Source organism: Lissotriton vulgaris, chromosome 1_1, assembly GCF_964263255.1.
Source record: "Lissotriton vulgaris chromosome 1_1, aLisVul1.2, whole genome shotgun sequence".
NCBI lineage: Eukaryota > Metazoa > Chordata > Amphibia > Caudata > Salamandridae > Lissotriton > Lissotriton vulgaris.
The window spans coordinates 581948194-581974944 of record NC_141685.1 but is presented as its reverse complement, the minus strand read 5'-3'; the positions used below and the strand labels follow the sequence as shown (position 1 = coordinate 581974944).

Here is a 26751-nt window from a genome sequence, read left to right as displayed (position 1 = left end):
CCAGGAATTATTTTCTTTAACATTACACATTCTTCATATCGCCCAGGCAGATGACAATCTTGTCATACTAAACAGGATGGGCAGGCTTCACTGCTTTTAATATGCAGTTCCCTATCTCTATAGCAACAAATAGCTTAGTGCACCATCGTTGAGGAGTTTGGGGCCCCCTGCTGTGGGAGATGCAGCTCATCAGATTTCCTAGAGCAGCAAGAAGAACATGAGCCCTCAGTTTGCATCAGGCCGGGGCAGGGTGCTCAACCCTCAGCATTAAGTGGATCCACATCGGATCATCGCCTCTACCCTGCAGGGCCCCTGCCTCCTGTTTTGCAGACATTAAAATCGATAGCTAAACCCATGCAGCACAGTTTCTCCATTCAGGACCCACCTGAAAGCCAGGGGCCAATCCCACTCAATTTCAACACATGAGAGCAGGTCTCCCCTGGTTATCGACCCTCTGGGGGTGAAGTCCAGGGCTAGGCTGACCAACCGCTGCACAAATAGAGAAGCTGCAGTCTGGGCCACGGCCATCAGCGGCCAAAGCCTTCACAGGTCAGGTATACACATGAGGACAGGGGTCTTTATGGCCTGTGATCCCCTCCGTGGCACTGGGGAGCTAGAGTTTGTTTGCACTCCAAAGGCATATACAGCTGGGCCGTAGTCTCAGGTAACACTACGGTTCCTCTAGACGTGCCAGGCTACAGCACGTCGTTCAGGCCCAGTTCCCAGACACATGTCATCTTCCACAAACATCTGCAACAAAAATAGCAGGGCAGTTATGGTCAATTATGTAGAGGGCTTGCAGGCAATTTTACAGGGTTTCAGGCAGGAATGTATAGGATTTGACCTGGGAGGAGTCAGCCTCCGAACATGTCTCGTCAGCCACCATCTTGCCAAGCAATGCCCCCACTAGTCGTAGTGTTAAGTACCATTACAAACTGTGACACTGAATACTGACCTTGGACTTGAGGGAACCTCCCTAATTTTCATCCACATACTTCAAGAATAGCCCCTGCGTAAAGCTGTAAGAGAATAAAAAAATATTTATTATGGAAAGCAGAAAAAAGCTTTACTATAACATATGTATATATTCATGGCTTATTCCACAATATTACAACAATGTAAGTGATCAAGTCTGCGAACTGTGCTTAGCTGAAAGACAGACATTTTACAGTTAACATATAGGCACTTAAAAGAGCCAAACACAGCTCAATATAGGATTTTGAAGGGGCCTTAAATTAGTCCGTATGTTTGGTAGTGGGCAACAAAATTATTCCTATGATTTTTTCCTAAAATATTTATGTTTGTGTGATTTGAGAATAACAAAATGTAGCATTATAGAGAGGAATTAAAGCACTTAAATTGCTTCACAAAAAAACTAAATCTGCAACGGAGTTGAGGTTGACTAATATTGTATTGTAGTTGCTTTTATATAGTGTTCAATACCCTGGATGAGGCGTTTAAGCACTTTACGCTGATCAGCATACTACTCCGAAACCAGGGTTAGTGGCTAATGTAGTTGTTGTTGTAGGCTGCTGGGCTTCGTCTAGTGCTCTCAAAGGAAGTATTCCGTGCATTTGCTCCAGTTTCTAGGGGTGGGCGGAATTTGTGTAATCACGGTACCCAAATCTCTGCGAACACGCAGAAATTCTGCGAACACGCAGAATTGCTTGTTCGCGTGCTGGGGGGATGGGCGTTCTCGCGAACACGCATTTGAGAACGCAGAATTTGGGGTAATTTCTCGTTCTCCGCGGAACACGAAATGACCCAAATTCCAAAAATTCCGCGAACAGACCGAAATTTAACGTCCAGGCCTACCAGTTTCTTCGAGGCAGATTAAACGAATAACATTTAGGTGTGATCATTAGTGGGATTTATGTGAGTTCAAGCAAATTACTGCTGCGATTGACAGGTTAAAGGTAAGTAGGTACTGTTAGATTGAAAGGGTGTGGTTTATTAACAGAATATTTACAATGAAAACTAAAAAGGTAATGAAACTCACATGCAAGTTCTAACTTCTACTCGTGCCAAAACCCTCCGGTACTCAATCAAATTCAACTTCCAACTCAGTTATTTACTGAGAAAGATTAGAATATTTGTTGTAGAGAAAGATTAGAATATTTGTTGTAGAGAATCAATAGGTACGTTTATAAGTTTACAAAACTATGCAGACTACATATCCCAGCTGCCCCAGGGCCCGGCGCCCCACCTGTGACGTGAGATCTGCGCCCGGAGGCGCTACAAAGCAACAGGCCTGCCGAGAGTGCCTTGGGGGCCGGAAATTACCTGGACAGACGCCGTGAGGGCAACGGCCAGTTTGAACTTACCTGTCCCTGCCAGTGGGTCGCCACAGCTCCTCCTCAGCGCCATGTGGGCAGCGGCGGCAGCTTCATCCTCACGCCAGACCGGGACCGGGCGACAGCGGGAAGACTACATATCCCAGCTGCCCCAGGGCCCGGCGCCCCACCTGTGACGCAAGATCTGCGCCCGGAGGTGCTACAAAGCAACAGGCCCACCTCCCGCTTTCGCGGGACAAGCCCGGGACAGTCTGTGGCAGTCCGGGGCAGGACGAGGCTGGGATGGGCCACAGATTTTGGTCTTGCAGCTGAGGCAAATCCATTTACCCCAAGTGAGACTTCTATTTTATTGACTGTGGACTTTGTCCAGTTTTAGCTACCATATTTGGCTCTAGGTTGGTGAGCCAATTTTGGCATTAGTATATTTTGATATTCATAAAAGTCTTTGTTCTTTTAAAATCCATTTAAATCTTTAAGGGTTTGTCGCCACATTTGACTATGTCTAAACAGAAACCTGATAAAACTACACCTGTTTTAGCTACTCTAGATAATTACCTAGTGAAAGTCGTTAATAAAATCAATAATGACCGGAGAGCTTCACTAGGACGGGGGAGTCCTCCTGCCATAACCCCAGCTACCCCACCGGTTGCTTTAGTAAACAATGATAGTGCTAAAACAGGGTAGTTGTTACGACCGAGGCCCTGGTTCACTCTGATTTTAATCAGGACACCTTGGATGTATCTATTGAGGCTACGGAGCAGTGCCCACCGGCCCCTACGGCGGTGATGGCTTGTAGGAAACTACACATCAAACGTGGGGGAAATCTCAGCAAAAAAAAAGAGTAGAAACAGACCCAAAAAGTTCCTTAGGTGATTCTGAACCAGGGTAAAGAAAAGGTGCAATTAAAATCAATTCTGAGAAACTTGATCTTCTAGTTAGTGTCATTGAAGCCAAGATGGAAGAGAATATTAAACCCCTAGTGCTCAAACTGGATATTGTCTCCTTAGAAGTTAAGACTAGGTGGTCTTTTGGAAACTCATCTGGCCTTGGCAGAAAGATCTAAGGTTGCCGCTAATGGTCTTATCGAAGAAGGTCGTGGAATCAGTAAAAGCATATCAAACCCTCCTAGAGAGAGAACAAACTTAACTGAATCTGCTATGCCTGATCCAATACCAATTAATTGTCAGAACAAACAGGCTATTGCAGCACCAGAAAGCAAAATGGGTTCTAGAGAAGTAAAGAAAAGCAGTTTTATTAAACTTCCCCCTGACTGTGCACCCTATGTGGTCGTCTTGAGCAATGTTCCGCCTAGCGATCCTCATACCACCCAGTCTCTACAAGAATCTCATGAATCACTCGAAAATAAAACAGTTTCATGGCTGAACAAGCAATGTGGCTTTCCAATTACCTACTCTGATCAAATATTATCCACCAGAAGGGTAAATTGGATTGGCCCGTCCAGAAAGACCTGTAGGGGTGACTGTGTAATCATTAATTTTAAACCCCCAACACGTTGCTACAGTTTTGTTAAGAGCAGCTTCCTTAGTATATGATGTGAATAGTGTACACGTGCGTCCACTTGGCTATTTCTATAATCATCTTACTGCAGCACATCCCGATACCAGCAGAAGTAGACCCTTCATACCTATCCATCGCCCTGTCTTTGAATTAACAATGCAAAATAGGTTCCACGCTTTAAATTCCTTGGACTCAAACGACTGACATTTACAGGGCTGTGGGTCACCTGTACGGGCGATTAACAATAAACAGGCAATTGAGCCAAACGTCCTGCACACAGTCACAGAGCAACCCTTGAAGGATGGTCCAATAGCGATCAATGACTGTGGGGATTCATCAAATGGTAACTCAAAGGAGGGGGATGGCACACATACCATTGTCGCACCGGATGCTATATGCACTAAGCATGCTAATGGTATTACAACGGTTAGCTGGAATATCGCTGGACTAATATCTAAGGGGAATGCTTTGGGCTGGAAGAACTTTATTAATAGTCATGACATTCTTTGCTTCCAGGAAACATGGTGTAGGGAAGATGTTAATTATGAGGGGTTTGCTTCTTATTGTCTGATGGCACAAGGTTCAACCTCAGGGAGAGCTAAAGGTTGTCTTGACTTTGGTCTTTATTAAGCGACAAATTGTAGTAAAAAGGTACCTGAGCGTAGGTGCGCATGTTCAGATTCTTTGGCTTATTGCGGACCAAGGGCGCAATATATTACTAATCAATTACTACAACAATGTGTTTGATAATTCTAGGGCGATAGTGGTCAACGATTTGGCCAGTGCAATTGAGAATTTTATCACAGAACTAAAGGTTTTATTTGATCTTATCTGGGTGGGCGATTTTAACCTACCGTTGTGTGAACTGTCAACTTAAAAGGTCTGTGGGGTTATTAACAATGCTGGTTTAGATGACTTGCATTTTAGACACAACAGCTATGGCGAATCATTACACAAGCTTATGGGCTGCCATGACGTGGAAATCTTAGATTTTGCTAAAGATGCCCAGGGTCTGACTATCCCTACCTTTAAGAACAAGCAGAGCAGTTCAGTTATCGACCATGTGATTGTCTTGTCAAATATTACCCCATATTGTGCCAAATTGTATAATTTTGGAATGTACCTTGTGGGGGAGAAGTACTGTGGAAGTCGGTACTACAATTACTAATGTTGAGCCACACAGACCCAACGGTGTAAGAATAAGATGGGTTGGGGAAAAGGCTAAAGAATTCTTAAGTTCTATTGTCAAAGAAAGTATGGTTGACATTTCCCTTATTCCTGATAATGATACAGATCACGAACGGGTTTTAACTGCTTTTAATGGCATTATTAAATCCAGGTTCACTAGACCCAATAAAACAGCGCAGAAATGGCCCGGGTTGGTTCGACCATATGTGTACCAGTTTATTAATTAAGCTAAAACATGCTCTTGCAAAAAAGCCTAGGGACCCCTGCCCAATCGTCAAATTAAGACAAGAGTACAAGCTAGCTCTGAAGAGGAAGAAGGGCGAGTTGCAGCAGCAGGCTTGGGATTCACTTAACGAAGCCGCAGAGTTATCTAATAACACACTGTTTTGGGCAACAGTTAACTCTTCTTTTCTTAAGGAAGAAAACATACCAGAGCTAACATCTAACTTCTCTAGCGATGACTGGGTCTCGCATTTTTCCCAAATTTTTGGGTCTAATTTTGACGATAATAACCCTAGTAGATGGCCCACTATCCCATTGGGCATTACTACTAAAGAGGTCGAACTTGGCATAGGTGCTAGCAAGGGGGGCAAAGCACAGGGACCTGATGGGGTCCCTATAGATGTATATAAAGCAGCCCCAGAGTTGTGGAGCCCCCTTTTGGCCATTATTTTTAATGCAGCAGTATGTACAGTGGCACCTAAAACCTGGGGAGAATCCATCATAATCCCGATTCACAAAAAGGGTAATAGATCTGACGTAAGAAATTATCGCACCATCTCTCTTCCAGACTCCTCAGTTAAAATCTTGAGTAGAGTTATGTTGGTAAGACTAGAAGAGTGGGATGAGCAAGAGGGTGTCTTGGTCGACAGTCAGTTCGGGTTTAGGAAGGGTCAGGGAACACTCAACCAGTGTATTAATCTCGATTTATTGATAGGTAAATACACTGAAGCTAAACAGGGCTCATTATACCTCTGCTTTGCAGACCTAAGTAGTGCCTTCGATATGGTCGACCACACTATATTATGGCAGACCTTGCTACAGCTAGGAGCACCAGAGGGTATAATCTTCTTTCTTGCAAGATTATACGAAAAGTTAGAAACCTGCGTGCGCTATGGCACAAAAGGTGAATGCACCCCGAAATTAAGGGTTACACGAGGATTAGGCAGGGCTGTGTATTAGCCCCCTTACTTTTCATACTGTTTATTAATGAAATTGACTCCATTTTAAAAGACGTAAATGCCGACACCCCTAAAATTAAAGGCGTTTCTGTCCCAGTGTCATTATACGCTGACGACTCTGTTCTGCTTTCAAGAACACCCCGCGGACTACAGAGTCTGATTGATAGATTCTCTAACTTTATTAAGGATAGAAAATTGTCAATCAACAAGGGGAAAACGCACACAATGACTTGTGGGGCTAGAAGAAAAACCTCTAATGCCTGTTTTATAGAGGGTGAAAAGGTGCAAGAAGTAGACAAATTCTGCTACCTTGGAATAACTTTCTCGAAAAACAGAAAGTGGACAAATGAATTCAACAATGTCAGTAATAAAATGGCGAAAAATGCACATGGTGTTTTTAGATTTGTGGCTAAAGTTGGTGACAGACGTACAAGGGATATGCTTTATATTTACCAAGCCAGATGTGACACCATTGCTATATACGGAGCAGGGGTCTGGGGTCTTACATGCTCCCATAATTTGCAATTGGAGGAGAACTCTTTAAAAAAAAAAACTATTATGTCTACCTACCTCCGCTCCGACCGAGCTAATCCATCGGGGACTGGACATCCATTTTTTAGACTATCTATTATCCATGAGGCCACTAATGCTATGGCGTTCGATATGGCTTCAGGACGAAAAGGCTTTCAATGGATCTATTTTAGAGGATTGTTTATCATTGGATAAATTTCGCAATATCCCTTGGTTAAAATATGTTGCTGACTGTTACTTAGAAATCTTTAATATAAATGTACTGATTGACCCTAGTGCCGCATCTAAGTTATCCAAAGTAGAGCTGAAAACTACATTCCTTGCGCAAAAAGCAGGGAAACGGATTTCAACTTATGGATCTCTGTCCACAGTCATGTTCTACAGTAAATATAACATGAATGAAGGTTTCCCAAGTTATTTGACTATGGAAACTAGGCCACCCCATAAGTTTGTGCTAACTAGGCTGAGGTTTGGCGTAGGACATCATCTAGTGGCCCTGCCAAAACTGGTTAGAGGCGGCAGACCCGAGAGCAGAGGACGGCCCGGGACCAGGGTTCGATTCCCGGCGCGGCAGGTTTCTGGACCAGGGTCAGCGGACTCGATAATTCTCTCGCCTCGGTGCCCACTCTGATCAGCGATCACACTCGGCAACTCTGGGCATTAGCTTGCCTCATCTTCACTAACGGCCCCACCAGACCGCCGGGGATGCCTGGTCTCACCCTGGAGATACCCATTAAGGGACCATCTCTCAGGGAAGCCAGGAAGGGTTTCGCAGCGGTCGAAGCGACTTGGGACCCTACGGGTAAGTAGTGCGCCATATAAATGCCAATACATTTACATTTACATCCAATTGGGCCATGTCTGTGTGATGGCGTTACCAACTAAACCACTTTGCACTTTCTATTGATTTGTAAACTGTACATGAATTTTCGATTAGTTTATTTGAAACCCATATTTGTTAAATATGGTGCATATACAGTTAGTCAGGCGATGAGTTTGTTATTTAATATGGAATCTGCTGATATCTGTTTTTATACTGCCACTTTTTTGAACAGTTGTATTAAGGCCCGTAAAAGTATGCTATTTTAGGAATAATGCCTGCATTTTTATGATATCCTTTTCTCTTTTCCTGAATTGTAATATTTGTATTTTATTTGTTTTGTGCTTTTATGGCCATTTTGTTTGTGCCGAATAAAGCTTCATGAATTGAATTGAAATTTACAAAACGATGCATACTGGTATGGCTAAGTTTCCACTCATTGAGGAGCACTAGCAAATGGGAGTTGGGTGAATGCATGACGAGTGTGTTGATTGTGGAGTTATAATTTCAGGATATGTGCGAATAACAGGATAATTGTGTTGGCATTTGATGGTGGCTGTTTGGACATATGATGGTAGATGTGAGCATTTGATGGTGGCTCTGTGGTTTTCCGATTGGTGGTATGGGCCTACACCGGTGGGGGCATGGCCATAAGCATGTGCAGAGGCTGTGAAGAGCATCTGATGGTGTGTATACATGACTTTCCAATGGGTCGAGGGCGTGTATTGCTGGTTGTGCAGACTTGTGATGGCGAGAGTATGGTCACCTAATGGTGGGTGGCTGTGGGATGGTGGGTGAGTTGCGTTCAACATTGTATACACCACTCCTCACCGGCACTTTACAAATGTAGTGGGTGGCAAGCTCAACTCCTCAGCCTCCAGGCAAGGCTGAGACCCAACCTCCCCCCACCACCATCACTACTTGCCCTTCAGCAAAGGTGACAGGAGCTTTCATTAGCTCCCCTGGGTATGGGTGAAAAATAGATTGGGGAGACTTATTAAAAAGTGGGCAATCATATAAGTATTTACATTTTACTTTACATTTACATAAGTTTGGCTCGGAATACTGTAGCTTTGGCTGCAAGGCCATGCTGCTTTTTTTGCTATTTTATTAGTTAATTTTCTTCCCAAAGCTTGCTATCATTGAGGGGAACACTTGCGAGTTTCTTGTGCAACAGCATGGAGTGTGGCGCATGTGCATTGGGGTCCTATTGTCACCACCTGCACAGATTGGCGCCTGCATACCTTTTGGAAAATAGACATACTTTGACATGGGCAATACCCACTAACATTGCCTTTTATTTCCAAAATGCCTGAACGGATTTTCTCTAATCCAAAAAAAGGCACCAAATGCCGTAAAGGCTTCTGAGCCATAAAAATGCAATCACTACCAGATAACCGGTTTTCAAGTTAAGCATCCGGCATTTCATATAGAAACCCCTATTACGCATGTCTATTTGGAACTCACCTCTTTCTCCAGAACTTATTGCGCGAGTGAGCACCTTGAACTGGCATCTCTTCTAGACGGGGAGCCAGTTAAGGCCTCTGAAGTGGGGGGTCATGCTGGTCCATTGGGGATGTTAAGAATGAGCCTGAATGCAGCATTCTGTATGGTCCGCAGTCGCTTGAGGAGTTTGGTAGCAGTGCCGGCAAAGAGCGCATTTCCTTAGTCAAGTCAGATGGAGATGCAAGCTTGTGTGACTGATTTCCTGGTGTTGATGGGGTCCATCTGAAGATCTTTCGAAGCATGAGGAGGGTGTGGAAGCAGGAGGAGAATACTGCGTTGACCTGGCGCTTTATGGTGAGTTTGCTGTACAGGGTGCGGACAAGGTTGTGGGCGTAGTCCGTGGCGGTGGGTGTGGGTCCAAGTTTGGGGTGGCAAACCGGTGTCCTACCAAGGTCAAGTGTTCATCCCGAAGATAAGCACTTCCGTCTTGTCCGTGTTGCGCTTCAGGCAGTTGGACCTCATCCATTCGGAGACGCTTGTCATGGTGTTCCGGAAGTTGGTTCTGGTTGTAGTGGAGTCTTCCATGAGAGAGAGAGATGATAAATTGGGTGTCATCAGTGTATGAGATGATGTTGAATCCATGAGTGTGGATGATGTCAGCTAGAGGTGTCATGCAGGTGTTGAACAAGGTGGGACTGAGGGAGGAATCTTGGGGGACACCACCAAGGAGGCTCTTGGGGTTGGAGGTAAAGGGCAGTAGGCTGATTCTCTGGGTTCATCCTGTGAGGAAGGAGGTGATCCATTTGAGGGCTTCTCCATGGAAGCTGATGTGGTGGAGTCTTCTGATGAGGGTGTGGTAGAAAACAGCGTTGAAAGTCGCTAAGAGGTCAAGGAGGATCAAGGCTGCTGTCTCACCTCGGTCGTGGAGGGTTTTGGCAGGGAGCGTAGTCAGTTGTGGCGATCAGGCCTGTCTCTTGCCATTATCTTTCCAGTCACTTGACTTTGCATCTGAAGGATTAGAGTTTTGGGGTGAACCAGCTGGAGTGTTTGGTGGATCTGTTGTTGTTGGCTGGCTTCATGATGCTGACTATGTCGATGCAGTTGGAGATCGCGTTGGAGAAATAATGGACAGCCAAGCTCCAAGTTGCTGATGGTGTTGGGCTTGGTGGTGCTGAGGGCGGTTGTCTCTGTAACTTTGTTCCATCTTCAGTGGGAGGAGCTGAGGGGTGTAGTGGTGGAGCCCGGAAAGCTTGCAACGGAGAAGTGGACAATGCAGTGGTTGGTCCAGGTTAGCTTAGTGACATGGCTGAACTTGACTGTCGCTGGCTGTAAAGATAGGGTCCAGTGTGTGTCCTGCACTGTGTATGGGGCAGGTGACCAGCTGTGTGAGGCGAATGTTGCTCATGCTTTCCAGGAGGTAGGTGGAGTTGGCATCTTTAGCGTCCTCGAGGTGGAAATTGAAGTTGCAGAGAAAGATATAGTGCTTCGAGTCGATTGCTAGAGGGGAGCTGAATGTGGAAGTGACACTGTAGAAACCGGGACTGGGTCCCAGGGGTCTGTAGGCGAGGATTTCTCTGATGGTTGTCTTGGTATTGGGTTGCATTTGGAAGTGGAGGTGTTCCATGATTGATTTGATGTCGTCTTTGGTGGTGGTGCATCTGAAGGTTTCCTTGTGGATGATGGCGAGGTTTCCCCCAGTGCTTGTTTGTGTGTGTGTATGTGTCATCTTGTAGCCGTGGGACACTGTTGTCACAATGTCAGGGGTTGAAGAAAGGTTGAGCCAGGTCTCAGTGATCACATCGGAGGTGAGGGTGGTGTCCCAGGTTTCTGTGGCATGTTTGCAGAGGGAATGGACGTTGTGCAGCATGCACTGGAGCTGTTCCAGGGTGTTGGAGGTGTGCCGGGTTGGTGTGGCCAGGGTTCCAGTGTTGCAGATGAAGCGGTAGGTGAAGGGTAAATCTGTTGATCGTGGGGAGGAGATGCAGTAGTTGCTGTTGCAGCATTGGGGTGCCAGGACCAGGAGATTTGTAATGAAGTAATTTTGGAGGGTGGCCGGAGGGTCAGGCTACCTGGTGCTATGCGCAGTCCGGGTGCAGATGGGCTTGCCTTATGCACGCTGTGCAGCCACTCTGCGGTCTTCATTAAGTAGGTACTAGGAAGGGGGCAGGGCATAGGATGGCAGGGAGTGGGAAGTGAGCAGCGGGACAAGCAGAGCGAAAGAACAAATATTAACAAACAGCAACAATCATACAGTGGCACATATCACTAGGGTAAAACAGTGAAAGACCATAGGCTGACTAAACAGGAATGAATAAGGCTAGCTAGACTGGCATAGTTACCTAAACAGTGAGGCATGGGCAGACTATGAGAAACAGTGGGTATGGGATAACAATATAGATATTACACTGGGCCTACAATGCTGCAAATACCAGGTGAGAGCAGCGGAGCGCGCGGGATATCGGCAGCTCACAAGCGGCAGCAGAGGGGACCTGTAGGCAGCGATGGGAAGCTGGTGCAAGGACCTGCTCCAGGTGAGGCAGAAGGAAGAGAAAATAAAGGACAGCACACAGCTGACAATACATGGAACAGGGAGAAATAGTGAATGCAGACCCTGGCTAGTACATCTGCACGGCTGCGGGCTTAGAGACCACTTAATACTGGCAAGCTGAGGAGCGCTGTATTAATGCCACAGAAAGTGAAAGTCATGCTGTACACAAGGAAACCATAAAGTCAGAGAGTCATGCTCTACATCAATACTGTGTTTTTGCATCTAAATTACCTTTTTAAAACGCGATTATTTGTTATTGTTGAAGCACCACAGTACCACTCTGCATAAGAGCCACCATTCGCTACTTTTAAGTACATACTTTTGCACAAGAGTACATTATGGGGAGATAAAAAACTATGCTGCAGAATAAACCAGGTACCACCTAAGACCTTTACTGACTCCGGATGCTCTTGGGAGGACTAGGAGCGCTTTTCCAGTAAAATACACTGGAACACCCTAAGCATGTCAATACAATCCTAATGAAAAGAAGTGTCACAATGAAAGAAAGTGGAAGTTACATTTCAGAGTACACATTCGGTACCAATACCTCTGTGAGCGATTCATTTCATCCTTAAACAGTAGAAAGGAATAAAGCTAAAATGATTTTGTAATCACAAATAAGTAGTAATGCAATTTAAGAAAAATATACTATGAGCTTCACTGCGGAAGCCCAATAAAACACATGGCAGAACTGAGTGGCTGTGATACTCTATGCAGGCCCTGAGAACAGGTGGTTCATAGTCCACAGCCTCTACGTGCCCGGGCTTTACTCGGAAATCCTTTAAAAGCATTCCTCTGTGTGTATCGATATATACACTTCAGTAAATATACCCAGCTGCCAATAACATCAAGACCCAACAGTGGCAATAAAAACGGTCTTCAAATGAGCATGGTGTGCCAAATCCAAAATATTGTAACAGTCATTATTAATATGAACGGTAGTCTATCCCACAAGGCATTCGAAAATAAATTACGAATTGGCTTAGTCTCACGCTGAGGACGGATTGTAATGAAGCTTATTTTGCCTTTAAGCCAGGCAAGGAAATGTTTGTGTAATACAAGTGAAAGAATAACGGCCCATTTTTTGCTGGCTCGCTACAATAAGCTTTAGGGTCTGTCAAAGACAGTACTGTAACCATTACTTTTTAACATATATTCAGAGTGGGCTTCAGGTCTGCCCCTTGTTCATGTTTCAATACCCTTGTTTACAATTTCAATTCCCTTCTCCTGATTCAACGGTTTTACTTCATACTCTTGCGTTTGTCCAACCATGGAGCACCTAGGTTTCACCCTGCTTTTTAATTGGTTTGCTGCATCCTTATACGTTTCTGTGGAATTTAAACTTTAGCACAAGATGGAATTGCATGTCCTCCTTTCATTCTCTCTTTCCCCACGCCAGGTTCCACGTAGGCATACACCAAACGCCTGCATATCGCTCCCTCCCCCTTCCTCTACCTCCTTCTCCTGCTCTGGTGAGACAGAGCACTGTTGGTGCTCTTAGTCGCTCCCCCTCACTGTCCCTTTTCTCTTAATTAAAGTGCCCTGACAAACCTCCACCATCGTCTTTGTTTTTTTTTATCCTATATAGGAAGTATTTCCCTGTAATGTGGGATGACCACGGAGATGCGCTTATGGGATGCCATGCTCAGCAGTGTGGTGGTTGAAAAGGTATGCGATAGAGAGACACCGTTTATGAATACCAGTAGGCTAGCTGGCAAGCTTTGAGCAGCTCTGCAGGACCCAAGGCATTTCTTATGTTCATAGACTACTTCGCTGATTACTGCACGAAGTTGTCCAATCGGATATTTTGTTAAAAGATTTTGGTCCTGAGCAGGCATGGTTGAAAAGGGAAATGGCGAGATCATCTGCTGTGATGGGCTGTTACTATCATCTCATGTCTGAATATCACTGAGATGTAAAGAATTGGTCATAAATTAACTTGTTGGGATATGCAGATCTCTTCAGTTATTCCATGCCTGTTCAGTTGGCTGGCTTATTGGCTTGTACATTACAAGGTGACCGTCAAGACCTCTGGCATATATGCCATATATAAGTGTAAGATGATTAAGCTATAAATAGCTGCCGACCGCTGAGTGTTATGGTATAAGTATTAGTGTAAGTCAGATTGGTTATATATGTATTGCCTTTACTATATAATACCCAAGCTAACTACAGGTCAAGCCTTCTTAGTCTACCTGGATACAGAAAGTAGTGTACTGATAGGTTTGTTTTATATGTGTGGGTTGTAAACTAAAGGCTGAAATCAAAGGTGCGTTTGTCTTCTTGGGATCATTTATAAGGTTGCGGGATGAAGTAATTATTTTGGAAATAACTATGTTTTCAACGGCTTCTAAAATGTATTTGCTCCTGAATGTTTTGAATATTGTCTGGTAGTGAGATCCAGAGCTTGGGAGTCTTCTACTGAGAAAGAAGCACCTCCTTCAGATTTCTTATTGTAAGGTGGCATGATGATTTGTGGGGTGCAAGCCTGAAGTGCAGTGTCCTGTTGGATTTGAATTAACTTGTATGCATAGAGGTCAAGTTCATTGAGAATCTTTGGGGACAATGCAGAGTGCTTTAATATTGCCCTTCAGCTATAGGTAGCCAGCCGAGCAATTGCAGGACTTGAGTCATGCGTTCTCTTTGGTGAAGGCAGAGAAGAAATCTTGTGGCTGCATTTAAGATTACTTATATTTTGAGGACAATAAATCTGGGTGCGCCGAGGTATATACTGGTGGAATAGTCAAGCCCGGAGGTTAACAGAGTGAGTGAGTGAGGTTGGTTTGTCGCTTTTGTTGGCATCCAAGTTGTGATAAATTATTTTCATTGTGTAGAAGGTGATCTATGTCACATTGTGGACGTGCTATAAAGGATAGGTATGAATCAATAGTTACTACTAGGTTGCTAACTTCTCTAGGTGTTGTTGGAGGCATCTTAAGTTCCTTGGGCCACATGGCAGTAGGTTGGTATTCTTGCCATTTTCTACAGGTCATGATTTCCATCTTTGCGGTGTTGAGCTTCAGGTGGCTACTCATCATCCATGTGTTTATGTCACAAAGGCAGTCATCACATTTTGAGTTGTATAGGTCTTTTGGGCCATCCATTTTTAGAATAATCTGCGTGACATCTGCATAGTTGTAACAGGCGAAGTTGAATACTTTAATCAGGCTTGGTAAGGGAGATAGGTAGACATTGAATAATAGAGGGGATATGATGGACTCCTGAGGTACCCCATAATGTTGGGTGTGAGGAGCGGATTTGTAAGCTGGTAGGTAAAGTACAATGCGTCTTTTTGCAAGGTAAGAAGCCACCTCCTTGAGATTATTGAGAATATTCCTGGCATCTTTAGTTAATAAACTACAGTATCACAGCTTGTGGCTTGCTTTACATAGGGAAACACCACAGGACGTAGGAGGCAAGAGCCTGAAAAATAGACTGAGGTCCCAGGTACTATTAAGCTTGCATAAAATCAACTGTCCTCTTCTGTTAGGGGATATTTATGTAACAAGGGGGACAATGACGTTTAAATATATGTAATTAGCAATGAAATGAGGGAAGGTATCACATTACTCCACTGTTTGCAGGCACACATGAAATTCAGGGTGAACTGATCATAGTTTCTCACTTGAAGACTGGTGCAATCTTGAGCATGTACCACGGTACGCGTATACAAGTAAGCAAGTGATATATGAGTGGCAAATGCTATCAAGTGATTATCATACTCGCCTTCCCTATCATTTATTGTGTCCGTAGCCTTGATTGGAAAACACATTGTTCTAACAATGTCTGGTGCAACGCTGCTCGTCTGGCATCTAATCTTTACCATCTCAAAGTCCGTCTTAATGCTCCTATTTTCCCATGCTGAGTAAGCAAAGGCCTAAAGAATAACTAAAGTAATACTCAAACTCCTTATACTTTACACACATCTAAGATTGCCTGATTGGTGTCAGGAAAACAAAAGCAGATAGGCATAGCTCTCTTAGGAAACTAACAAACCCTCCAGGTTAGTAAGTGTAACCGCATTTCATATCCCCAAACACCAATTCTGGACTTTCAACAGTGAAGTGAAAAATCACAATTTAATAGCAACTGTTTTAGAATTGTGCTTTTTTCTAGACTGCTTAGTTTCAGACCTGTTGCACTTTACAATTACTCTACATGTTTAACATGACAGCCATCTTGGAACGGTATACCAATATTTAGAACATATATTGTTATAGCATTCCAATAATGTCTGTCAATCTGCATTTACACACAACCGGACTTCTATCTTAGAATTGTATGAAATAGCAAAACAAAATTGCTACCCGCTGCTATTTATTTTAAAAATACTTGGGTCACAATTCCGTAAGGATAGGTAATGCCATAAAGGCAGTGAACAAGCGTTGGCAAAGTGGGGATGAATGGTTTTGCACATGTTTGTTTTCAATTGTATGTATGTATAAAATATTTTATTACGCGCTCTGCTACTACAGAGTATCCTGGCGCGATATGTGAGCTAAAACAGAGCCAAACCAAAGAGAGAGGAAAAACAGCTAGATGCTGAGTTTAAAAAGGTGGGTTTTCAATCCTTTCTTAAATTCTATCAGTGTCGCTGACGCTCGCAGAGGGAGCGGCAGGGTGTTCCAGGCACGGGCTGTTTGGACAGAAATAGACTGACCACCCAATCTCACATATCTGAATTTAGGCATGTCCATCAGAAGGAGATTAGCTGATCGAAGTGCTCGGCGAGGGGTATAGAAAATGAACCTTTTGTGCAAATATTGTGGTCCCTGTTGGTGCAGGGCACGAAAGGCCAGAACCAAGGATTTAAACACAATACGCTGTGCCACTGGAAGCCAATGGAGCTTTCGGAGATAAACAGATGCGCTAGTTCTTTTTGGAAGAGAGAAGAGAAGTCGAACCGCCGCATTCTGAATAATCTGCATTCGGTTAATGAGGTATTTAGGGAGACCACTAAAGAGAGCATTGGCGTAATCCAGCCTTGATAGGATCAGAGCACGCAGAACCGTCTCTTTTGCTTCCCTGTGGAGCAGTGGAAGGAATCTTTTTAGTGACTTGAGGGTCAAGAAACAGGTCGCCGTAAGTTTTTTTAGGTGTGCCTCAAACTTAAGATCCTGTCCAAACCAGACCCCCAAGTTTTTAGCCAGGCCTCCAAGAGAGCTGGGGCAAGCAAAATCGGACGGCCAGATGAGATCCTTAAAATTGGCCGGAAAATTGCCATAAAACAACAGCTCAGTCTTGTCCTCGTTACATTTAAGTTGGGCTAAAAGGAGCCACCGAAAGACGTTGGATAGACAAGAGCGGACGACACTGGCATCTAAACAATTTTTAGGCCAGGTAAACAACAGCTGAGTGTCGTCGGCATACGCCATTATTTTGGCTCCCCACTGCTCAGCCAGATGGATCAGCGGGGTCATATAAATGTTAAACAACAGAGGGCTTAACGTCGACCCCTGGGGGACCCCTGTGCTGAGCTTCTTGGGAGACGAGGCGTGGGGAGGCATCCAAACTTGCTGCGTCCGTTCCGACAAAAACGAGGACAGCCAGGCCAGAACCGCGCCAGACAGACCAACCTCGGCCAGCCGGTTCAGCAGCAGAGCATGGGGTACCGTATCGAAGGCGGCAGATAGGTCCAGCAAAACCAGGACCGCACTGCCGCCTCCGTCCAAACACTCCCTGATGGCCTCCGAGACTTCCACCAGAGCCGTCTCGGTGCTAAAGGCCGCCCTGAAGCCCGATTGAGCCGGATGCAGGGCCTGAGAGGACTCAATAAAATTATTCAGCTGCCTAAAGACCACCTTCTCACAAACCTTAGCTAGTGCCGGGAGCAGCGATATCGGCCGATAGCTGGACGTGCAGAAAGACAAGGTTCCTACAACTTTTTTATTGTCAGATTCATAGCATGAGGGGAACAGACACACCCTCGAGCCACTGCTCTGTCTACTGAAGCTTTCCAACAGTCAACGGGCCACAGCATCTCTAAGCATGCAAGTGCTCCAAAATACCAGTATTTTTCATCTCAATGCTACAGGAAGGCGCACCAACAACATTTGCCCTAACATATTCAGTACTGCAGCTAAAATTGTTAATTATCCAGTGTATGAATATTTTGGTGTATTTATAGCTCTCTTCTGATTGTCAAGAAAGCACAGGACTATAACTACTTCTTGGATCTAGGGACAGGCATAGGATCTTAATCAGTTACACTACTATGACGGTCAATTTGCAAAGCTGCAAACACCTTGGAAAAGAAAAGACATTCCCCACATGATGATTTCCATTTTTTCCAGTGTGCCTTATTTACATCACACAATTTCTTTACCACCACTGACTGAAGTAAATGTACTGGTGGTACCCAAGAAAAGAGTTGTATTTTGAAATGAAGAGACTACAAGGACCGAATATCTATATTATAACACAGGGAGGCAGCATTTTCCTATGTCCTTTGTCCTGAAAACCCACAAATATGGAAAGATTTTAAAGCACTAACTAAATATGGAAAAAGCATTTTTGTCTTCTACGGCTCAAACAAACTATATATCAAAATTAAGTCCCATACCTCACTTAACTATGTAGGCACAAACATAATACAGGATGTTAAAAAATGTCAAACAGAACATTGTGGATCATTCCTATGGTGGACCTACTAGAGTTTTCAATTGAAATTGCTGTGGTGATCCCTTTTAAGTAACTCCCCGGACCCATTTCAGCACCACCGTAAAATATGGAAGAGTGGGTTGAGGTGAAGATGGTACAGTGTATCGTGTCCATATCTGAGCAGATCCAGTAAATACAATTCAAACACTTGTATAGTGTTTATTTTAACCTCGTTAGGCTGTGGAGGATGGAGAGGGGCCCCTTCGACAAATTGTCCGAGACGTGGTAGCTAGCAAGGCATATTTATACACACCATAGGAGACTGCTCTGTTATTTTCAGCTACTAGGCCACGATTCATGACTGTCTCGTGGGGTGATTGAGCACTCTTATCCCTTGGGCCCTAACATGGCAATATTAGGAATAATGGATGGATTGGATTGGATGGTAGCTGGGGCACCCGGACTTTGGTGTGACTTGGATGGTTGATTGTGAAACGTGACCTGGCATGGAATTGGAGAAGACCTTACCCTCCACCCTCCACCCCCTTCCCCCACAACGCTTGAGAACGGTGAACATAAATGGACCAATGTGCACTCGCTCCAGAAAGTGTATATAAGGCTTGTGGTTGTTCCACTGAGTAACTGAAAATATGTATGAGACTGAGACTGTTGAAGGGAGCTGGTGGCCTTTAGTGAAGAAACTTACCCGTCTGCTGCAGGTGATATTCTGTGCTTGGTGGATGGCCACCCGAGCAGAGTGCTCCAGGACTGGGGAAGGTGAGTGGTTGTGCGTTTCTGCATTTGCTGAAATGATTTACATTTGCTAGAGTTTCGTGACTTTTGTTGAAGTTGGATGTTGTTCATATAACGACAAACATGGTAATAAAAATACTTTAATTAAAAAAAAAGCTTTGGTGTGCCTCAACATTCTCTCACATATGCTTTATAATGAAATGATTCTTAGATCATATTTTACACTGAATATATCTAGACGGAGGAATTAGATATTTGAAATATGCTATGCCTAGTCCAGCAGTCCACATTCTAACATCATAGCCGCACTTTCTTTTATGAAGACCTTCATTTGAAACTGGGTAGGAACCATGTGCCTAGAAGGTACTTGTGAATGGAGTCTGTGTTTTGGAACAAGCATGTGGTCGACCACAACATACACAAGAATCAAAGTTGGAAAACGATCCTAGAATTACCTGTTGAAGAGCATATCAGCCGTACAATTTGGGTCAGCTTCGTTTTGATAGGATTGTATTCCGAGCAGAATATAATTGAAAAGATGCTGAAACGGTCTTGCCTCTGACGATGTCATTATTTGGTGATGCATTGAAGAGACGTAGACCTCCTATTTCCCCACATATTGTATCAATATGTAAAAGTGTGTACTGCCTGGTTCCTCAAATTAAAAGCAGCTCATCAAGGTGAGGAGCGGAGTGGCACAGAGGGAAGCAAATCAACAGTGGGTATAATTCATCCAAAACAATACTTGATGTATAACTACTACATTCAGTAAAAATAAGGCTCTTGCAGACTGCATCTGTTGGAACCTAAAGTAGTCCTTGTGTTTATCTTCTGAATTTCAGTCTCTGCAAGAAGTCGGGAAAAAAATATCATCAATCATGAGAAGATGGAATTTATCTTCCTTTAAAAGTCCAATGACAGGAGCTACGGCTCAAAATGATGCTAGTCAAAGTAGAGTATATGAACACAGAGATAAAGCGGGTAAATTGATCGTGTGGCTTGAACGCGAGGAAGTGGCATTAAGATGGGTAGCTGAGGTAGTAGGAACGGATTTGGGTTAGTGACTGACCCACAGGCGGTCGGTGACACCTTTTGGAATATTACAAGAGTGTATATACTTCTGGCAGTGGATTTATTGTAGCTGAAAATAGCGAAATGCCTAAAGATATTACCATGCCAGAATTAGCCGCAGATGATAAGGACTATTTGGACTCCCCCCTCCACCCCCCCCCCCTACGGATGATGAAGTTTCACAGGCAATTAGGGGGATAAAGTTGGGTAAAGCGACCGGTCCTAATGGGATACCGATAGAGTTGTATAAATTGAATGCTCATAAACTTACCCCGTATCTCCGAGCGATGTTCCTTGAGAGCAAAGAGAATGGCCAGCTTCCTTACGACAAGCGAGTTGCAAATATAGTTGTCATACACAAGGGTGGTAAACCCAGGACGCAGTGCTCTTCCTATAGACCCATCTCTCTTCTAAATGCAGAGTCCAAAATACTAGCAAAACAACTGGCTACTAGATTGGTTAAAGTGGTCTCAACCCTTATACACCCAGAACAATCCGGCTTTATGCCGCGCCGAAACACAGCATTAAACCAGAGAAGGTTACATGGAATTCTTGGGGGTGCCTCGGAGATACTGGAACCGGCAGTATTGGTGACCTTAGATGCCTCTATGGCGTCGGGTTGAATGGAACTATCTTTTCGCCGTTCTGGCGAAGATGGGTTTCGGAGAGGGATTTATTGGGTGGGTGCGGCTATTATACGCTACTCCCCTAGGTAGAGAGATGGTCAATAACTGCAGATCAAACAATTTCATACTGGAGCGGGGGACGAGACAGGGCTGCCCGCTGTCCCCACTCTGTTTGCGTTGGCATTGGAGCAGCTAGCGGCTTGGGTCAGGTGGGACAGATCGATACGGGGCTTGAGGTGGACGCCAGGCTGGGAGGATAAAATCTCTTTATATGCTGATGATATTTTGCTATACCTTACCAATCCTAGGGCGTCTTTGATTTGTTTCTTAGACATACTTGCCGTTTTTGGTAGATATTCAGGTTTCACTATTAATTGGTCGAAGTCAGTGCTTTTTGTCATAGTGGACAAGCCCCCGGTGGTCCCGCAGTCGTGCCCAATTCAAATAGAAACAATTTGGTTTAAATACCTGGATATCTACATAACGCTGGACCCAAAACTTAGATACAAAAATAATTTGGTCTCTCCCTTGAGCAAGTTTCGGAAGGATGTGGAGCGCTGGAAGGCCCTGCCCCATTCATTGCTTGGAAGGGCAATGCTATTTAAAATGACGGCCTTGCCTAGATTTTAATATGGACTACAGAACTCGATGGACCCGGTGCCGGTCTCCTATTTTAAACAGACTGAGATGCTCCAGAGACAACTTCTTTGAGACGGCAGGCCCAGAATTGCGTTCGCAAAATTACCTCTCCCTTGGTATGACGGGGGAATGGGACTCCCGGATATACGCAAGTATTATTGGGCGTCGCAGTTGGCGGCAGTGAACCATGTGGTCTGCGGTCCCCCGGGAGACCCGGGATATGCCATGGATCGTGGGCTGGCGCCGGGCAGAGATATCAGCAGAGCTCTGTATGACAAGCCAGGGCAATTTAAGTTGACAGGCCCAACGGCACATGCGGTGCAGGTGTGGCACACAGCAAACAGATACTTGGGTTGGGAGGGTAAACTGACTCTAGCAACCCCTCTGTTTAGTTCGGAGAAACTTAGTAGCCTATGGAAAACCAAGGGATTTGACAAGTGGGAACTTCTAGGGATTGCACAGATAAAAGATATGTGGGAAGGAGGGGGGATACATACGTTTGATTTCCTCAAGCAACAATATAGTATGCATGATACTGAACACTAAAGATATCTACAGGTGAGACATGCCCTCCTTGCTCATGTGCCCAAGGGTGCCACGTTTCCAGAGGTCTCTCCTCTCGAAGATCGGATACTTGAGGGGCACCTTCCTGAGAAGGCTATCTCCTATATATATATAAGAAATTAGTGAATAATATGGAAGACCCGCTTGGTCGAATCATAGTACAGTGGAACGAAGACAGGTTAGAGTTGGACGATGAGGATTGGGTTGTGGCTATTTCCTCCCCGAGGGTAGTGGCGATCCAGATGAGGCTTCGCACAGTGCAATTAAAGATCTTGCATATATCGTATATCACTGTTGCCCGGTTGATGCGTATGGGGCGTGCGGAGAGTGGAGATTGTAGGAGGTAATGTGGTGAACCCGGTACTTTTATGCATATCCTTTGGCACTGTGGGGAGATCCAGATATACTGGAAGAAAATCCATGACTAAATGAAAGAGGTATTGGGGGAGACATGCAATTGGAGGCTCGTAGAGGTCTGTTGAATGTGTGGGAACCCACAGATCTGAATGAGATCCAGAAGCAATGGGCTACACTTGCATATATGGTGTCGAAACGTAATATAGCTCAACTGTGGGGTGTGAGTGGGCCGCCTCGGGTCTCTGGATGGGCCAAAGACTTGGACTGGTGTATGTTTAGGGAAAAATCAGTGTATGGGGCCAGGGGGTGCCCAAAGAAATGGGGGAGGGCCTGGGGGGCGTGGAATAGCCACCGGGGAGATATCTGTGAACCACCGATGCCACAATCAGTTTTGGAGGCGTGGGAATACCCAGGATCCCACAGTATGTAAATGGCTGCAACTAAATATGCAAATGTGACATTCGGACTAATGTGATGAGAAAATATGACTCACCTGATGCTCGTTTTAGTGATTGTGTAATGATGTTTCTTTTTCTTTTGTTTCCTTATTGTTAATAAAAAAAGATTTTAAAAAAGTCCAATGACAGACCGGAAACTAATTGGAACTATGTAGGGAATCATAGTTAACGTACATGGTGGCGATGTCAGTAGTGCTTCTGAAATACTTATCCCAACTCAGTCTCAAGACTATATTGCAATTGGTACGGCTCTGGGTTCCAATTTGCCTTCCATGATTTAGAAGAAATCAGAGTGAAAAAATGTTAGGGGCCTACTTTCAATTCAGTGCTCGTTCAATGGGAAGCTTCAAGGCATCCTTCAGGTCTTCATTGTATATATATATATATATATATATATATATATATATATATATATATATATATATATATATATATATATATATATATATATATATATATATATATATATATATATATATATATATATATATATATATATATATATATATATATCTCACAGCTACAGACGATCCACGAATTCTTAATTCGTAAAGAAAGCAGCACACACAGGGGGTAGTTCCACATAGATTTAATGAGGGAACTTACAGCATACGACGCGTTTCGCCAGAGGGCTTCGTCAAGATATGCCTATCTTGACGAATTAAGAATTCGTGGCTCGTCTGTAGCTGTGATAAATACAACGGGTACACCCCCGTTTTGGCGTGCACCCGCTCACGAGTGCAACCGGCTGGTGTTTGGAGCATTTGATATATATATATATATATATATATATATATATATATATATATATATATATTATATATATATAGTACAGATCGCAGCAGTATTTTAACCCTTTAATAATACGCTGAAAACATGAATACGAGTATGACAGAGGTGGGATCAGAAAATGTGAGGCAGGGCTAAGTCGAACAGAATAGAAATATCTTGTTTGGCTGTCGCACCAGCCACACATTGGTGATGTTCCTAAGCACAGGGCCTGGTGGACGTTAGTCTTCAGTTTAATAAAAGAAGAACTATAAAACCCCAAGTTCCTACAATCAAAGGTGGTGTTTATTTAGGTCAGCGGGAGCTGAAAAGTTAACTAATTTCTATGTAGAGGATGTTTCTTTGAGAGTCAGTTAAGCTATGCTAACTATTTTAGAATATGTCAAACAAGCAGTCTGCAAAAAAGTATTGAACGACTTTAATGTATGCTGATGCAAGACCAGTAAATCACAATAAAGTGGTGCTGTAACCATACAGTTCAGGGTCTTAAAATACAAAATGATTGCAATGCAACTTGCATTCTTCAGCATCTCAAACATGCAATCCCCCGGGGTTTTAATAAATTAAACGCCAACTTGCTTTTTTAATTTGTACTGCAAAGCTCTCCGCCATAAGTAGACAACCTCCAGTATCAGCTGCATGCTCATTTGCATTAAAAAAAATAGGACACTGCGGATATTCTCCTCCAAACAAGTCTCACAGTTTGGACAGAGTAGCTTGGTTTAAATTGATTAAATTCTGGGTTTTATAAAGCGCACTATATACCCAAGCGTGTCTTGGAACTGCATAACGCAAGAAGAGGAAATGACAAAAGAGAAACGCGTCGAAAGAATTCTTAGTACTTCACAGTCCCGTGGTTCCGAATGGATGGCAAGAGAAAGAGCGTTCAAATGCTTTTGCGGTAATCACAGAGAAGGAACGTCCTCCAATACATGCTCTCCAAAAAGTAGGGACAGAAACCAAATACGAAGTGGTGGAGCATAGAGGTCTGGCGGGAATACACCTCTGGAATAGAGACGAAGCTCCCGTGTGAAACTGTATAAAGACAATAAAAGCCCGGGTGACAGACCGTTCCACTTCCAATAACAGCTCAAAATAGACACTAAATCGGAGATGCAATTTTTCTAACATATGCCATTCTGATATAAATATTTTTACTAGGAACCTTTTTATTAAACATTTGTCTTTCTTCTCCAAAGATCCGACTACGAAAGGTGAGTGAATTAATCACATACTCTTAAAACCTCAAAAAAATGCACTCTCAAACAGAATCTGTACCTGAAGTTACTTTATGGGTACAGCACATTTCTACTACTAACGTGGCTTCTTAGCTATGAGCTTTCTAAAACGTGCAGAGCTGTTTGCTCTTAACTGTCTTGAATAGTTGTTACCACACTGTCAAGGATAGAAGAGAACTGGTGCATCAATAAAGGAGTGAGGGACACACTGTGATTATACTAACAGCTGGTATCAGCAAATATATATATTTATATATCTCAATGCACTTCTTTACAATATTCATGGAATTAAATAATTGCATTTATCAAGCATTTCTGAATGAGACTGAATGCCATTCACTTTGTATCAGAGAGGACGGGTTATCAACAAACCACTGTTCAACATGGCTGTTGTAATGAAATTTGTTTTCTGTAGGGTGACTTGGAGTTGCAAATAGGGAACAATGACATACCCCATATTTCAAGATCGCGAGGTCATACTGCAGTCAAACTGTGCTTCTGTTGAACAGAGTTAGATTCACGACAGAACAAAGATCTCTGTGTAGTTCAGAGCTTACTCGATCTAACACAATAAAGTTTATTTGTTTCAGTGTACAAAGGTGACTTTTGAAATTCGAAAAGCTCAGACCCCTTAATTTACAACCGAATAATGCAGTACTTGTCCAGCTGAACTGCAGGCGCAGTTAAATTACAACGGCAATAAACCAAAGAAATTCTGGAAATTTGGTGGCTAAAAAAAAAAAAAAAAGAAAATCACTATTTTAGTACAAAAGTGTCTGTCATTCTCTTAGTTCAATACAGCAACTTCATAATCTAATTACCAACTACACCAACCCAGCATTCGAAACGTGATGCCTGGAACAACGGTTAAACTGGATGGGAATGTCAAACAAAAAATACCCAACCAAGAGTAGGAAATTGGCATTTACGATGGAGGTTGAAGGGATTTTATTATCAAATTGACTGGTTTTGCTCTCACATTATAACTGCTTAAAGTCATACATCAAAGAAATACAAATCTCGGAGGGTACAAGTCTTATCTTCCAGCAGTGGCTCTGTCTGGAATAGTACCATGCTAGGAAAACTACTGGAACTTGTTGAAACCACTATTATTTTATGGTACGGTCATGAGAGACAAAATGAGGGAAAATAAAATGTTTTCTTTTGATTTAAAGATCCCCACCCACTATAGTGGCATTCTTCCTCATCTGGCCGCACACTAGTGGTTTATTTGCATTGTGGGTTCGGCCAGTGAACTGGGAGGTCTTGCTTTTTTTTTTTAAAGTGGTGTAGGGAAATTATGTAGTTACAAGTATATTGTGGATGGAGCCTGAGCAACTGTTCTTCTGGAACCATCAGATAAAGATTAAAGACTGAAAGCTATGTTCTGGTACACCATTAACCCTAACCGCTCAAATTGGTAGACATGTTTCAGCCAGATCACAAGTGACAAGTGGGTTTCTAAATTTCATCAGGATGCAAACACCAAAATGAAATAAGTTGATAGCCACAATTGGAGCATGAAGATACACTAGCCTCATCCAATCATATCCCTTGTAGAATATACTCTGTTTTCCAAAAGCAGATAGCCGAAATCAGTACTTCTGCTATATAAAACAATATAATTGTTTGAAAGATAACCTATGATGCATAACAACGACGAGAGCTACACACTGCATACATAATAACATATGCCCAAAACAGTCACTGCACACCATACATTTTGGAAGAAGCACTCACCCTCTACTAAAATCGAAATGTCTTCGGGGGTATGGCTAGGGAGAGGATTCCCTATATTCAAACATTATAAAATGAGAGGCACATGCTGTGAAGTTTTGGCACAGCTACCAGGTGTTAAGAAATTAAATTATTAGAGGGGTGGGTGACTATCTTCTACCTGAAGGAGTAATAACAGGTCATGGTGAACCTTCAAAGTCACTAAATTACCCTGAGCTCGACTCCCAGGTAGAAACTGCACAGAGCAGACAAGGGTCTCGTAAGGCTATTTATATATTATTTATGCAATAGCAAAAGTCAAAATACAAAATGATAAAACCAAGGTTGAAAATATAGAATGCAATTTAATAAACAAAAACACACCAAAATGACAATAATCCAATAAGGGGAACC

General features: G+C 43.5%; 1 protein-coding gene across 1 annotated transcript in view; it reads right to left on the bottom strand.

Moving 5' to 3' along the window:
- The window catches only part of SELENOF (selenoprotein F), a 158670-nt gene that overhangs the window by 16218 nt on the left and 115701 nt on the right, over positions 1–26751 (bottom strand). Inside the window, exon 3 of the mRNA XM_086953974.1 lies at positions 956–1019. Within this exon, the coding sequence (XP_086810100.1) occupies positions 956–1019 (64 nt within the window). The remainder of the gene's footprint in view (positions 1–955; positions 1020–26751) is intronic.